Source organism: Typopeltis vanoorti, chromosome 20, assembly GCF_054136105.1.
Source record: "Typopeltis vanoorti isolate ZY-2024b chromosome 20, IOZ_Tvanoo_1.0, whole genome shotgun sequence".
Lineage (NCBI taxonomy): Eukaryota > Metazoa > Arthropoda > Arachnida > Uropygi > Thelyphonidae > Typopeltis > Typopeltis vanoorti.
Genome location: NC_143568.1, coordinates 9,159,073 through 9,177,022, shown reverse-complemented (window position 1 = coordinate 9,177,022; position 17,950 = coordinate 9,159,073). Strand labels below are relative to the sequence as shown.

The 17,950-nt window shown below is 34.6% G+C and overlaps 1 protein-coding gene across 1 annotated transcript in view; it reads right to left on the bottom strand.

Moving 5' to 3' along the window:
- Positions 1-17,950, bottom strand: part of LOC150095219 (ATPase family AAA domain-containing protein 2-like) — a 538,448-nt gene that overhangs the window by 228,366 nt on the left and 292,132 nt on the right. Inside the window, exons 14-16 of the mRNA XM_090410622.1 lie at positions 12,540-12,693; positions 7,774-7,960; positions 890-1,075 (exon numbers count right to left, since the gene is read on the bottom strand). Coding sequence (XP_090266748.1) covers positions 890-1,075; positions 7,774-7,960; positions 12,540-12,693 — 527 coding nt within the window. The remainder of the gene's footprint in view (positions 1-889; positions 1,076-7,773; positions 7,961-12,539; positions 12,694-17,950) is intronic.

Genomic DNA, 17,950 nt, shown 5'->3' with positions numbered 1-17,950 from the left:
ACAAGCTGACTTATTTGCCAGAAACTTTTGATATGCTTTCTTCTTTTCCTTCACTGCCACTTTAACTTCCTGTGTCCACCATGGAGTGCTGATTTTTGCATCATTACAGACAACCTCACCACATGTCTCTCTGGCTGAATCAATCAATGTTTTCTTCAGGATGTGCTACTGAATCTCCAAGATTTGGTTCCTGTTCTCAAACTCTTTCATTTTTTCTTGAATAATGTTTGTGTATTTTAGTCTACAATTAACATCTGAGAGCTGCTCAACTTTTATTTGCTTTAAAACTTTCTTACATGTTCTTCTTTTCAATATGAAATTCAATTTTATCCTGCTCAGGACTAAATGGTGATCACTTCCAATTTTAAATCCTCTGTACATGTCCTGCACCAGTGAGAAAGTATCACTATCAACAATAACATAATCAATGAGACTTTTCTTATTCTTTGCCTCTTCTCTCCATGTGAATTTTGATAGTATAACTAATAAAATAAAATGGCTACTCAATGTTCTACATTCAGCAGCAATAACAATAAATGATGTTAAGCTGTCAATAATAAATATCCCAAATGAGTATACTATGTATGTTTGTATATTAAGAGTGGCAATTATCCTAGGCTTATGATGTTTAAAAAAGATCATGACATAAGCTTAAATCTGCACTATTCACCCACTTTATTCTTTTTTGTCAGAAGCAATGGCAATCACAGCATATTAAGAATGCAGCTTTTAGAGAATAATCAAGGAATCCTAGAACTGGCTATGATAAAAGTTTCCTTAATTTTTAAATAAACATAATGAAAGTAAAATAACAAAATAAATTAGAAATATATGTTACAGCATCTTCTAAAATAAACACACAGTATTAAATTTTTGAAAAGAAGCTTACTTCAGGTGGTAGATTTTTGTATGGAGAATCACTTGTAGCCAACAATAGCAGTGGCACTGATGGCTGAATATCTTGAAGAAGAGTAATAAAAGTAGCTCGAACTGTTTCACCTAAGGTATCCCACCACTGTCCAACATGAGGAAGATATAAAATACTTGGAAGGCTTCTTTGTGCTTCCCGAATTATCTGGAGAAAAACAACTCAGAATAAAGATAAACATATTTTATTCCTCTGAAGAAGGTGTAAAATTAACTTAATATAGAGAATATTTTATATTATTTTAAAAAATCTCCTCCAAAAAGATGCATTAACACTTTGGACTTAATAGCATGGTATAAATTTGTTCTATGCTGTTACCATAGGAATTGTATCACAAGTCTGTGACTACCATTCGGTCTACATGTAATTGATGAGCAGTAACATCAAAATAGTTCAAATTTTAAAGTAATAATGGTCACTAATGTGTTGGACATGAAGATGAAATTAAAAGAAGGATAGCCATGAGGGGAAAAAAGTTATGTCAAACCTGACACAAATTATGAAAGACTGAGGTACTAGTAAGGCCACAAAGTTCGAAACGTCAAAGCAATGGTATTTCCCTTAGTGATGTATGGATATGAAAGCTGGATCATTACGAAGAAAGACATAAAGCAAATCGACTTATTTGAATTATGGGTGGCAGAGACTGCAAGAATAACTAATAAGGTTTAAGAGTATAAAGGTAGAATGCTTCTTGGAGGTGATTGCTAAACAGAAGTTAATGTACTTTGGGCATATTATGCAAGCAAATAAATCACTGGGAATGGCAGTTATGTTGGGGAAGATTAATAATATGAGAAGGAAAGGAAGAGTGCAAAAGAGTTGGATGGAAAACATAAAAGAACTTACCAACTTGAAATTACAACTTCTAAAAGAAAAGACAAGAGATCGAGTGAGATGGAGAGAGCTTTTGTTCACAAGATCATCAAGAGTGATAAATGACTGGATGGCACATAACAACAACAACAACAATGGGTTGGATGACGTACAATGTATAATCTCTCCCAAGCCATTGGGAACCAGTTTCTTAAATGAGAATCTGGAGAACCTGGTGAGCATTGCTGCACAAAAATAAAAATAATAAAAACCCTACATCTTAGGGGTTGTAGATGATGTTTACCGTCCAGTCTAACACCATTACCAAATTCTGAAAAGGCTAGGGAAGAGAAGCTAGCGATCTTAAACTGGACAAAAAACATGGTGTCCAGAGTAATGTCTCTTGTTACTTTCCCTATTAAATTACGTATATTACCTTGGGTGACATCCTTAAAGAGCAAGCCAAACAAACAAAGCAGAATGAAAAACCTTCCCATTTATGGGTAGGGCAGTAAGGTGATATTGCAAGTCATCACTAGGTACTATATGGGGGATGGACATGACAGAAATGTATCTGCAAGTTTCCTGACTAGCATGTGGTAGCATAATTTTGTTTTCACTTATTCTGTCAGCTTCTGCTTGGATGGGGGGGAGGGGGAGGACAGAGGATTCTGAATGCAGTGGTTTTATTTAAAAAAAAAAAAATATATACTATTCAGGCCATGCAATGGAAACAAGACTAGATGCTTTCTTGTGTGGGAAATACATGCACGACTTTTTCATCATAACAATACATGATCTTACTTACCAGTTCTCTTCCCCATCCATAAATGTGAAAGGCATAATAAATAAATACACTAGTACTGCAGATCCAAAAAAAAACTCTTCAATAAAAATTAATCATAACAACAACAAAAAATCAATATTTATATATACAGGGTGATTATAATTAAAGTTCACATTTCAAAAGGCAGTAACTAGGTAACTACTCAGCAGAATGATTTAATATTTAACATGATGTGTGTGGCAATGGAATTTTATTTTGCACAAAAACCAATGTTAGTTCTAAAAGTTGCCACTAGAGAGATACATGGTGCTGCAATACTGTAGTGGGTAATTTAAAATGTCACAAAAATACGGTACACATGGTGAATTGTGTGGTTACACAACATGTTTGATATGGTGTCCTCAACATGCTGAAATCGCATGCTCAACATGGAACATAGTTTCACTCAAAATGTTGCAGATATGGCATGTAATGCTGGTCTTCAGGTCCACTAAGTTGGCTATGTGTCCACAACAGACAACATCTTTGATGACAAACAACATCTTTGGGACATCTTTGAGATGTCCCCCACTGCCAAAAGTCACAGGGATTCAAATCTGGTGAGTGCACTAGCCATGCTGTATGAAAATGGCAGCTAATGATTCTCTCTTTGGTAAAATGTGTCTGTAGCAACCACTTCACAGGGATAGCAATGTGAAGGGACACCAATCCTGCATAAAAATTGTTGAATCTAGCACCGATGCTGTTGAAATCACCTGATTGGCTAAGAGAGATACATAATGCTGGCCATTAAGCATGCTACTCGAGACCAGCAGGACCGAGCTTCTTGAAAAAGAAAGGTCCAATAACGAATTCTGCTGTAAAACCACACCAAATGGTGACCTTCAGAGAATGAAGAGTGGAATCTGTCATGTGAAGTATGGGTTTGCAGTTGTGCATATTCACAGCACCATCCAAATTTAAGTGAGCTTTGTCAGTCCAGAAAATGTTCAATTGTCAGTTATTGTCCAGTTCAGTCCAAGCAAGAAACTGCAGGGCAAATGTCTCTCATGCACCCATCAGTATTAATTGCTATATGTGGGAAAATCTTGTAAGGATAATAGCACAGAACTTGGCTTACGACTTTGTGAACTATACTTATAGGTTTGTCTATGCAATATGCCATGCACCGCTGCTTCCTACGACATTTGCCATCCTTTCTTCCTCCAGTGCTGTGGTTACTACCTCCACTGTCTGCTGTTTGATGGGCTTCCATCCTCTGCCAGATTCGGCATCTCTAACTGCTTTTATAGACGCTTCTTTCAAAGCATACGTCATTCGGTACATTTGTTATTTATATAAATGGTATGGTTGCAGTGTTTCAGTGCATACTAGGAGTATCATGCATAATTTACATGTATTGCAGCACCACGTATCATACTAGTGGCAACTTTGCTGCATACATCATTGATAAATATTAAATCTTTCCACTGAGTAGACTTAATCCCACTGAAGACTGTGTTTAGTGTTAATACTATGTTGTGCCAGACTAGACTTTTGAGAGTTGATGTATTCAATATAATATTGATGTTCATTACTTTTTTTTCCCCCACAGAATGGCTATCTGCCCAAAGTATGTTAGATTGCATTCACAAGGTATCTGGTATATGCCAGCTAATGATAGAGGTGACAGTTTGTCTTTTGTAGATGACAACAGATGAGAAATTTTGTTGATAGAAAAATATGTGGGAATGAGATAATACTTCTTCAAAATTCTACCAATCAGTTCAGAGATTCCAGAAATATAAAGGATTGGGACCCTACAGTCTGTTGAAGAATCCTGAGGTGTTGGAACATAGGAGTCAACTATCATCTGGATTAGGTTATAGTTGTAAGAACTTCAACAAGAACTTCTCACTAAGGTATTGTTGAAAGGTTGAGGGAGAGGAGCACACATTATGTGCTCTATTAATTAAAGACTTGATAACATCAATTTTTTTTTGAGAGGTGTGATGAGCACACTTTTGATGAATGTGTCTGCCAGTAAAGGTAGGTTTTCAATAAACACTGGTCAATAAATTACCGGAGGCTGTGCGCACAAGAAGGATGCCCAAGAATGGCAAACTACCAGCCTTTTCTCTTTCCATGGTGAATTGAATGCATAGGTAAAGGCTATTGATCTGTTGTAGAAAAGTGGTAAGTTCATTTTCTGAATGAAGCCAAACAGCAAAGACATCATCAACATAATGAAACCAATGAGAGGACTGGGGATGAATTGATGAGAACAAGTTACCTTCCAGATGGTTCAAAAAATAGTTTGCCAAAGGTGGAAACAGAGGGGTACCCCCATGACAGTGGCTTCAACTTATTTATAGATCTTGTTTTTCCACATTGCTTTTCTTGTTGATGGAATAAATGTTGCATAGGAAGTTCTCGTATGACTAAGAGAAAAAGAACTTTTAGCTGAATGCTGTGTTCAATAAGTTTTGCATAGTATTTGATAGTATAACTCATAACAGTATTTAACTGTGAATCAGAAATTGAAAGATATATTTTTATTGAGCTCATATTAATAAATCATAGAATGGCCATTTGATTATTTGTATGTATTAAAAACTTGATCTTTAAAACAGCAGAAATTAACTTACTGCTTTTAATTCTATAGAGAATATGAAGTTAGATCTCTTTAGAGCAGCGATTTTCAACCGGTGTGCTGCAAGATTTATGAAAGCAAATTAATTGAAAGAAATAATGTTGTAATTTGTGCATTTATTTATTAGTGTATGGTCTTCCATCTTCTTGCGTGTGTAAATTAATCAAAATTATGTCTATTTTTTGCCAGATCATCAAAAAAATTAAAAGAATATATTTTTAGTATGCCGCAGAATTTTAATAATTAGTCTAGGTGTGTCGTGTTATGAAAAAGGTTGAAAATCACTGCTTTAGAGAGAATATAAAGAGGATTACTTAGTACAGAATTTTTATCTCTTGTACATAGATTTTTACAGTAAATATTTTATTATTTTTATAGCTGAGCTTCATTCTTTGAATATACACAACGTGTTGATCCCTAAAGTCAATGCACCATCATGGATACAAATCTTAAGCATTCTAACCAACTAAAATAGAAATGATATAATAATACATTGTTATCTTACTCCACAACTGACTTTAATACATAAGTTGGATATAGGTGGGGAATAACATAATTGGAGCAATCAAGCTTCAAATATAACACCCTTCTCTTTTAAGTGAACTGCATTTTAATAGAATACATTACACATTTCATTAAGATCAGTCAAGATAAACCATTCTCATAGAAAGGGACATTACATCTTCACCTAAACCACTTAGACCTCCAGAAATACTCTTCAATAAAATTTTCTTGTAAAATTTTGGTACAAATTTGTTCTCACAAATTCTTTAAGAAAATTAAGTTCTTTGAGTCTCAACTGCAGAATTTCTCATACTGATGTTCAGAGAATTAAATTTATGGACCTAGCATAAGATTCCTTTTATATGAACCTCACCCATGAAAAGGTGTGAACTAGACTTAAGTACCCCAGATGAGTTAAGGTTACATAATCAAATTTCCCTACCCTAAAGAGCAAAAAGATTAAACTTTTTCAAAACAATTCATTCCTTCAATAGGGTGGTGATCATGCAAATGATATTGGTATGTGCATATAAATGTTTACCTAATTAAATGTTGCAATTGACTGATTTTAAGATCCTCATTTAAGATTCTCGCAAGGAGTACAATCTAGTAGAGTTAATAAAATTTAGTTTTTTATTGTTTACATTATGGTCAATTCAAACTATAGAATTCCAAAAAAATGTATATACATTGTTTCTTTATGTATTTTTCATTTGCTAGTGGATCAATTGACTGGCCAAATTAGTAATGCACATGGTGATGAGGTGTAACATAACTTGTGTCACTCTGTGCGTGAACATGTGTGCGTGTGCGCTACTCCAGATGATTATTTTAATAGAAAGCTCAAAGTGTCAAGTTTAATTTAAAATAAAATTATTACTCTAACACAGTAGTAATCTCCCCCCCCCCTCCCATAATTAATCCTGAATGTGTAGTAAGGAAAGAAGGAACATATTAAAATGTGCTATGCTTTTGATTATACAGAGGCTATCAATATACTGGAAGCAAAATCAATGAAACAACACACTAATAACAGTTAGTAAGAAATAAAATATTATAAATACGGCTTGGTTGATAGAGTGGTAAGTGCATCCGCTCTCCAGCCAAAAGGCTGCGGGTTGGAATCCCACTGTGGGCATGGATATTTGTGATTGTCTATGGAAATACTAGTGGTGGCGAGAGGTAGATGGCATTGATATAGTTGTGGTTAGTTGTAGTTGGTGGAGACAGAGAGTTGTAGAGTAGGTGCCCTCCCTCGATGAGTCTTTGGACTCCCTGGAGGTATCATGCAATAATAATAATAATAAATATAGATTTGTCTCAATGCAAAAGACAGAAATATAAACAACACAAGTGCACAAATTTAATGTTTCTTGTTTAACTAGTCTGCAGTACAGTATTTTGTCATGTTGAGGTTGTGAATTAATATTAAAAATAATAGTTTAAATAAGTACAGTTCATATGTAGAGATGCTTTACATTAAGAAGTTTCATCTTCCATTTATGAGACTTAACAGACTGTAATGGCCAAGTACAATGGAATTAAATGGAATTTTTTGGACAGGATGGTTAATTTTTTCCTCACAATTTAGTGTATCTGAAGGTTCACAGATAGGTTAGTTTATCCAATTTGCATAAGGGATGGCAAGAAGAGCATAAGCCTGTCATTTCCTTCAAAGGCCAGCAAACTTAGCATTGCCTGAAAATAGTCTAATAGACAGGATCTCCCCATCTTACCCAGAAACACAGTATGCAGTAAAATGCTCAGCCATGGAGATATGTATACAGGAATTGACGTACAATAATTACATCAGGAGAGAGGGCAACTTACAAAAAAGACATAAGGCATTTTTCTTTATTCATCACCTTTAGAGGTGAGCCAGTAACATTATATTTGATTCTAACTTGATCTAAATACTGTTGGCATGATTTCAGTTAAAGATCTATTAGAACACTGTTTGCATGTAAAGCATATGAATAATAAAAAAGCAGCCTGAGCAATGAAACAAAATGAAATTTTCTACATGTGCAAATTCAATGACTCAATCAGATGTCTATTAAGAAAACATTAAATATAATGCAACAAAAGAATGCTAATCATTCTTACCTGCGCACATGCCTCCTCTGGTGCCCGACAAGTAACTGCATACAGAGATGGAAGATCTAGTGTGTGGACAGGTATATATTCTAAATGATGTAGAATTGCAGGTGCTAAATGAATGCTTTGAGCTTGATCCTTTTTTCCTGCTAACAACAATCGTGGACGATGACTAGGTGGCCATGCATGACAATGCCTAGAATGATTTTGTTTTTAATTTCTATGTAATTTAGAAGAGTAAAATTACCATTATCTAAATAACATTTGATGACATTATTACAGATTAAGAAAAAGGATGTTTTTAAATTAAGCTGGAATGTTATCTTTTTCATTAAGCTATATATTATTTTTAAATAGAGCAAAAATAAAAATAATCAAAATACATTTATGAATAATACATATTCCATTAGGGAAAATATGAAATTATTTAACTCTAGATTCTGTGATTCAAGATCAGAAATTTTTTTTTTGTAAACTTTACATCATTTATTTACTTAAGAGTAATTACACCACACAGGTTTTACTATGAAAATTATACAATAATCATGAGCTCACATATACAGGCCAATATTATTATTGTTGTTGTTGTTGGGTACTCCATGGAGTCCTTAGACTCATCAAGGGAGGCCCATAACATCATGTCAAGCACTATTCAACATTTGCGCAGCATCTATCATACTTTGCTTTAAACCCATTAACAGTAATGGCACCCACAAACACACTCTGGCAACCTATTCCACTCATTCACCACTCTCCAAGCAAAAAACTTAGTTCTAACACCCTTGCTAACTACACTCTTATTCAGTTTCCAAGGATTACCCTTAGTTCTTTAGGACTTTAGTTCACAAGGAACTAAAGTCCTAATTGGCACCATCTATTGTTGGATAAAGAGAGAGAGAGAGAGAGTTAACAAGCATTAATTTAATCCTAAAATGACTCTCTGAGTTTTTCGTAAATTGACATGCTCATACTTGTTGAGTGTTTGGGGGAATATTCAAAGCTACTGCTGATTCCAAAAAATACTTTCTTTGACATAATGGCTTTTGTGTAGTATTTTTGTTTTTTGCCATTTGATTGTGTATAAAGGGGTATCCAATGCTTGGTCTGCTAATCCTAACTAGCCATAACAATGATGAAGAATGTATTTTTATGTCCTCCAAAGAAGATGTCAACAGTTTTTCCTGTCTGTCCATAGCAAGCTAGGTTAAGTAAAAGGCACTTCATATGCTCCTTGATGTGATAAAGGAGAATTGCAAATTTGATATATGGTTTAAATGTGGTGAGGAGCTAATATTTATTAAGCACTCTGGATATCTTTTCAGATCTGCCCCAAGTGTATGGGATGATAAACGTTTTGCTGTGGTCTCGTGTATTAGGCGATGAAGGTGAATTGAGTGGGCATACAGTATCATCAGAACAGACAGATCTGGCTCTGCGAGTTAGTGTTTTTAGGACACCATAATGTTGAGATGGATGATAGTGTAATTGATTATCATATCTTCTAGTATGTATAAATTTTCTATAAACAGAAAAAGATAAACCATTTGGAAGGTGTGTGACTAAATGTATCTAGGAAGGCTAATCATTAGATTCCTTTCCCACTGTGAAGTGGTTTCAGGGGTGTTGGCTATTTAAATGCACTAAAAAAAAATGTATCTAATGTCAGCTATAAAAAAAAAAAAATCAGCTAACGCCTTTTTTATTCCTGTATATACGGGAGTAGGCGAGGCCATTTAGCCCTATCTAACTTTTGGAGACTGAGTGGGCAGTTCAATCTCCACTGGTACCCAATCAGAGACAGATGGCCCAAGGCTATCACTAATAAAGCGGTACGCAGTGAAGAGAGACGGCTCAAATGTGCCGCCATCTCGTGGTTCCTAACCCTAACACAATATATTTAATGTCTGAAATAATGTGGGTTCTACAGTCGATTTTCTTGAGTTTACAGGACGAAAAACCCGAGTTTCCGGGAGGAAAAACCTGCTTGCCCATGCCAGAGATCGACTAACTCGGGAACCGGTCGAAAAAAGGCTTAGAAAAATTTCCTCTAGTCGCCGACTAGACTTGAAACCAAGACTTCCTTCGTGCGGCCAAGCGCGGTGGTGTGCAAACGCCACATCCACTGAGCTACACAGGCTCTAATGTATCTAATGTGTCTGGCTCAGTAGTCTACACAGGCTCTAATGTATCTAATGTGTCTGGACCATATAGCCATATAGCAAACACATCATTGACATAGTGCAACCAAACTACTAATCTGAAAGGGGCTGTATAGACAGCTTAGTTCTCTAGTTGTTCTATGTAGAAATTGTCTAAATGGGAGGATAGTCCAAGGCTGTCCCATCCAGTTGTTTGTATATTTTCCCTTACCATGCGAAATAATCAGCAAGTACTCTAAATTTGAATAATTCAAATAGAGGAAGGCCTCATTTTACATTTCCTCTATTTATAAAGATTCAAATTTTAATAATAACAAACATTTCAAAATCAACAGCAAAAAAATCCAAAACATAAACAAAAGACAAAAAACACAAATGCAAAATATCGGCAGCATTTGCTATGGTCTTTTGTTTAACATTCTATAGCAATGTGGGTAGAGATTACAAAACAACTTAATTACATTTTGGTCCATCATGGAGCATGTTGTAAGGACTGTTAAAAAGTGAAAGTTACACTAATATTATAATTAAATAGTAAATTAAAAATGTCAAATAAATATACAGCCAATTCAATTAAGAATGTCATCTAAATATAGAGCCAATTCAGTGTCTTCCTTAGCTTTTTAAAAAAAAAAAAAAAATCACTTACCATTGAGTAAAACAATGGAAATGATTTGATGCATCGAATCAGGTGAGAGTCATTCATTAAAGAAGGCAAAGTCCTTGCTTTATATACCTGTGGATGGAATGTGACATTTTGTGGAGGGTGGGGAGAGGACATCCATGGAAGTTGAGAATAAATACAGTGAAGAAAAGGGAGAGAGGTGGATTTTTCTCCCATGAGTAGTCAATGATCAGAATCAATTGCCTTTGGAAGTAGTTAGTGCAGGTCATGTGAATGAATTCAAGAAAAGGTATGACAACTGGTGTGGGTGATATGTGGCATCTCACAATTAGTCCCTGACTCCCTGGAGGTTTCTCTCAATAATAATATTATTGAGAGAAATTATTGAGGGGTTAGGCTACAAGAAACTGAAGAGGCAAGGGATCTTGGTGTATTGATGGATAAGAATTTAAAGTTCAAAGGTCACATAGCAAAAGTTGCAAATAAAACTCAGAGGATAATTGGTATGTTGAAGTGAACCTTGACATGTAAGGATAAAGAAGTAATTTTGCCTTTTTATAAGGCTTTGATAAGACCACACTTGGATTACTGTGCACAGATTTGGTCTCCCGGGTTCCAAGGGGATAAAGAAGTGTGGAAAGGGTGCAAAGAAGAGTTACAAAGATTATATCCGGATTATGGGAATTAGATTATGAGGACAGATTGCGAGTATGTGGATTACAAACTCTGGTTAACAGGAGAAAGAGCGGTGATATGATAGAGGTCTATAAACTTTTGAATGGGTGTTATAGGTAGCATTTCAGCTGATGAAATTTTTCGTTATATAGAAGGTGGGGAGAGAACACGGGGACATCCATGGAAGTTAAGGTTGTTCTCAGTCAAGAAAGGGTTAAGAGCTAGGTTTTTCTCCCAGAGAGCAGTGAGTGAGTGGAATAATTTGCCCTTTCAGGTAGTGAGTGCATCTAGTGTGAATGAATTCAAGGGTAGGTATGATAGCTGGGTTGGGTAATTTACAGCCTCCCTCGATGAGTCCTTGACTCCCTGGAGGTCTTAGATAATAATAATAATATTTCCTTTCATCCGTCCAATTCTCAAACAGTGATGAGCACATTTCCCTCAATCTGTCTTCATATGCAATTAAATAGACCAGCTATCGTCTTGGTTATCCTCATCTGGATCTTTCTGAATGTCTCCTCAATGGAAGTTAGGCATCATATTCGAGCACAGTAGTTCAGATATGGTTGACATCCACCTTTGTGAACATAAAAATATACATTCTGCACTATAGTTATGGAAGTTATAGTCGCGTATAGCACACCATGGATATCACTTCACACACAGAATCAAGTGGAACTAAACAAATGTGATACACAGAAGTCATTATAAGTCAGAGATTGTTTTGGAATCAACAGAAGCTTTATAAATTTACCAAATATCTTGAAGACAGTCATTTTAAGATATAACAACATAGATGGCACCAATTAGGACTTTAGTTCCTTGTTGTCTGTTACAATTTTTTTTTAAACTAGTCCCACTGTTATACCAAACTGTTGTTATTTCATGTACTGTGACAAACTGTTCTTGTTCTCTGAAGATGCTGGATATAATACCAGCATCTTCAGTGCAATATCTGCAAATAAGTTAATAAATATTAATCATTTTCTTATCATTCTGTGTTGTAATCAATACTGTTAAAATAAACATACTTCCTTATAGTTCAACAGGTATGGTGTACCAAATATATTTTTTGAGGTTCACCAAGGTCAATATATGCTGAATTCTACTAATTATTTTTTTCCCTATCATTACATGCAGTGCTTCAATGTTTAAAACAATGTCTACAAATAACCTACATACATCTCTTCCATCAATCATGTCAGAATTAAACCATGAATTATTTCTCTACTGTTAGTATATTAGGAAATTATTAAGAGAACACAAAAGGCATGCATCAAAAGATATAAGAATTACCTATTTATTATAAAACTTACCTCAAGTCAGATAATACTGTAAATTTTAAATCTTGTGATCTTGCATTTGCAGAATTAAAATCCCAATCAGAATCAGAACTCTCACTCTTTTCTTGAGACGCCAAGCTATCAGGTGCAAATTTAGATCCAGGAGTAATCTTGTAGCACATATCACCTGAAAGTTGAAATGTACCACTTATTTACTGATTTATTGATGAATGAACGCGTATACCACTAAGTGTTAGATCACTTTCCTCACGACACTACTGCCACTTTGTATATTATAAACTCAAAGTGACCGTTACTTTGAAAGGTCTCAAATTCGTCTACAGGAAAATTTTGCTTAATGCGAATTCAATATGCACGATAATCAGTTAGCGCAAGTGAGTGAAATGATACTATTTGCCGCTTTAAGCGAGAAATAGTATCAGTCAATGTGATTTTTTACGTTATGCAAAATTTTTTGTAGACAATCTGCAGTGAGCAAAAAAGCTGGAAGTCATTAAGAGATATGAAAGTGGAGCTAGTAATACAATGATTGTGCGAGACCTGGGATACAGCGAGTCTACAGTTTGGAATACATTAAATAAGAGCAATTTAATGATTGAGATGGAGCATTTTCTATCACTTTGGATTGAAGATTATAACCAAAAATGAATACCTCTTAGTATAGGAATATTCAGGCAAAGGTAGGTCTCAATATTTTTACCTCATTGAAAGAGACCAAATTTCAAGAGAAATGTGAAAGCTTTACTGCGAGTTTAGGATGGTTTGACTGTTTTAAAAATCGAAATGGACTGCATAACATAAGAATAATGGGGAATCTGCTAGTGCTGATAAAGATTCTGCAGTCAAGTTTCCTGAAGAATTGCAAAGGATAACTCAGGAGGGTTATTATGAGAATCGGCAAATATTCGACATTGACGAAATTGGTCTCTTTTGGAAGCGTATGCCAACAAAAACTTTCCTAGCTAAAACTGAAGCATCTCAACCAGGATACAGAGTATCTAAAGATTGTCTTACGCTTCTATTAGAAGGCAATGCAGAAGGTGACTTTAAACTCAAGCCTATATTAGTTTATCGTGAGAAAAATTCAAGATCTAACATTATTGAAGAAATCAGCACAATTGGAAAAGATCTTGGATTTAACAAACTGGATAAATAAAATGTGTTAAATTTTGCTTGATTCGCAGAACAGTTAAGCTAGAATGATCTCCTTCAACTAGAAGAAGAGTGTGCATATGAAGAAGATGATGATGATAAAGAGTGTGAACAAGATGGGAATATTACAACTAAGAAGCTAACTGCACAAGAACTTGAGCTAGTTTTCAATCACATTGAGTATGCTAAGGAAATTTTGTTTGATGCTGATCCTGATATGGAACGAAGCTTCGAAGCCTGCCGAAATCTTGATAAAGGGATCGCAAATTGCAAGACAAGATGAAAAATTCGAGCATGATTCAAATGAAATTTTTTGTGAAAACGTAGCGCAATCAAATGTTTAAACATTAAATAAAAATTTAAGCAATTGAGTTTTATCCTCTAATATACCTTATACTGTAATTTTTTTCCAAATTTATGCTAACTGATGGATGAATTATAATTATTCCCTATTGTTTATTGTATTTACTTCATTAATGTTTTATTAATCGCGTTAAGCGAGGTTTTCCTGTACTTCACAATGTTTTTATTATGCCGTGATTAAACCCAACAAAGGCACACACATTGTAGAGACCCAGAATCCCCACAATTCAGAGATAAAGCAGTAATCAGTGGTGGCTTGTGGCTTGAAATCATGGGAGTGCTGCAACTTTCAAAATATACATACACACTGTAAGTACAGTGTATACGTGTTTGGATAAAATATCAAAATTATGGAAAAAATTTTTAAAAAAATTAAACATGAAAAAATATTGTTATTATCGATAAAATTATACAGTTTGGTATAATTCAAAATTACTTAAAAATGAAATATTTTCTTCTTGTTTTGTTTCATGAAAAAAATATTATTTATTATCGATAAAATTATACAGTTTAGTATAATTCAAAATTACTTTAAAATAAAATCCATTCCTTTAATTGTAATTAAAGGAATGGATTTACAATATTTGGACATTACAATTAAATCCTTTAATTGTAATGTCCAAATATTTAAAGAGACTGAGTAAACACTCTACTACTGGGGAAAACTGCATATAAACAACAGTGGAAGTGCGTGATGGAGTGCCGCATTACGTTAATAGCTCACATCTCACTATGACGTGCATAAGCTTGCACGCATAGCAATACGACACTGTGGTAAACAGTGCTGCTAGTGTCCTTCGCCCTCCAAGTGCCACAAGATAGATTTTTATTATATTTTATACAAAATAAGAGAACTGTATAGGATTGTTGATAATAAAATTAAATATTACAAGCAAATATAAATAAATTAATAAATATATTTATATATCGAGAAAAATTGGGAGTGCTGAAGTTCCACAGTCCTAATGCACGGTAATGCAAAAGAAAGCTCCACTTTAAACAAGAGAGAGTTTATAACAATATGCAGAGGCCCTGCTGAGAAGCTCCAATGCTATCTATGCGGAAGATACAACTGTGAATCTTTTTGTCTGAAAAATGATCTAACTAAAAATTTATACAAAAAAGATATAAAATTCCAATTAAAAAACAAAACACATTTTATGGAACAATCTAGAAAACGTTTAATACTATTTTCCTTCAACCTTGCATCTTACTTGGATTCATGGCAGATATTAAAGAGGTTTTATAAAATTGATGCAAGTGAAATTTTTCAATATATGACAAAATAAAACCCCTAGTCAGAGAACTAGGAGCCATTTGTGGAAGTTGTGTAAGAGCATGGTTAGTATGGTGTGTGTGGACCAAATTTTTTTGTGTAGAGAGTGGTGAGTGGAATGGATTATTGCCAGTGGAATTGCCAGAATTGGTTGTGAGATTTCCTGATGGTGAATGGATGGTGAGGTATGATAGGATTTATGTGTATGATGCTTGATGCTATTTGATTTTCCCACGAGTCTCCAAACTCCATGGAGATGCCATAAAAAAAATAATAATAACAACATCAACTTTACAGTTTGATCTCACTTTGAGAGAGAGAATCACTATAATTTCTGGATTAAATAGACTTCTTGTATTCCCATATCAACTTCACGACTGGATGTACATCCAGTCGTGAAGTTGATTCCAGTCTTCCTCTCTCCTTTTTTTTTTTTGGATACATTAATAATCCATACTCCTACAGGCAGTACTGAATTTTCAGTTTAGTTTATAGAAAACTTTCCTTTTCTGGCAGACAAATCTATCTATCTTCACACAATCAACCATCACCAGACAGATATTACCAAAAAATCATGTACACAGAGCTTATGCAATCTTCTCTTCTGATTTCCGTCTATTAGAGGAATTAAATAAAATAAAAATCACTTCAATGACTAATGTTTGTAACAAAACAACCATCCAGAAAATTATTGACAGTTTTCATCCCTCAGTCAGACTACAATCTGGTCTGATAATAATTTCCATACACTACTTTAAAGAAACAACTGAACAGAAGTGGGTTCTTCCTAAGTACAACCTATATGCTACCTTCAAACCAATCAGAAGTTCCATTCTTTATGGAACTTCTGATTGATTTCATCTGCTGGCCTGGTTGGCTGAATAGTTAGAGTATCCACTCTCAAATCAACAGGTCATGGGTTCGAATCCTCCCACAGATATGGATGTTTGTGGATGTCTATAGATGGGAAATGAATTTCATTGCTTGGTGTGAGACAACTACCCAGCTTATTGGAGGTCTGAAGTGGCTTGAAAAAGTTCCATGTTAGGTCTCTAGAGAAGTGTTTCCAGACCATGAAAAAAATAAAAAATAAATTATAAAATTAGTCAAAAATAGAAAACAAAATCCTTATCCTACTCAGGATAACATAAAAAAAAATCTATCAAGTACAAATTACCATCTCTGTTACTTTTGACTGAATGTCTGTTCTACTAAGATTAGAATCTAAGAACATCAAGACTGCATTAAATTTTTAGAATCTGACAAATCTGAAACTGCTTTCCATGCCATTGATACTAGACAGAGAGTTCTCTGGAATTTAACGAAGATTCATCAATCAACAGATTTAAATATGATTGCCTGTTCCTTGAAACTTGTGAAACCTTATCTTCTTCTTCTTCTTCTTGAGTATTCAGCAACTGAGTAGGTTCTTCTCTTAGTAGCAAAAACGTTTCTTCTGCTCTCTTCTGTTCTGCGCCTTCTCTTTCAAGGTTGTGTACTTGTCTCCATTCAGCATGTCACCTAGCATTGTTTTCCTTACTCTTCCTCTGGGTCTTTTTCTGTCTATTTTTCCTTCGGTGGCATCTCTGATGATTCCATTCCCTCTCAGAATATGCCAGATCCAGTTTCCCTTTCTTCTTTTTATCCTCCTTAACAGACTTCTTTCTTCTTCTTCTACTACACTTTTTAAGACCTCTTCATTAGTTATTTATCTGTCCATTTGATTTTTTCCATCCTTCTCCAAATCCACATTTCAAAGCTTTCCAAAATCTTAATTTCTTCTTTCTTCAATGTCCAAGTTTCAGCTGCATAGAGGGGAAATACTCCACACATAACATTTTATTAGTCTTTTCTTTAGGTTTCTATCCATTTTACTTCTGAATAAATTCCATTTTCTATTAAAGGCATCTCTTCCCATTGCTATTCTTGCTTTTATGTCAGTTTTACATCTTCCATCACTACTAATAACACTTCCTAAATATTTAAATGTCTTTACATGATTCAATTTTTCCCCATTTATTCTGATATCCATGTTTGCCTCTTTCCTTGCTATTTTCATTACCTTTGTTTTTCTGATGTTAATTTTTATTCCATAATTGATACAGGATTCCAGTAATCTGTTCAACAGATGCTGTAGTCCTGTTTCAGTATTTGATAATAATGCCTTGTCATCTGCGTATCTCATTGCAAATATCTGTCTACCTCCAATCTTTATTCCTTCTTCCGAATTCTCCAGTGCTTCTTTTGACATTGCTTCAGAATACATGTTAAACAAAATTGGTGACAGAGAACAGCCTTGTCTTACTCCTTGTCCAATGATACCTGGTTCTGTTCTACCATATATGTCTCTCACCATGGCAGTTTGTCCCATATATAGTGAAATAATTAGCCTTCTGTCTTTCCAATCTATACCAATCTTCTCCATTATTTCCACCATCTTATCCCACTTTCTAGACTTCTTTCACTTACTATTCTTAACAGTCCAATCGCATCTCTTGTTCCCCTACCCTTCCTGAAACCAAACTGATCTTCTCCAAGAAATTCTTCCACCTTAGATGCAATACTATGTGTTAGGATTCTCATAAGCATTTTTGATGTATGGGAAATGAGGCTTATTGTTCTAAAATCCTTG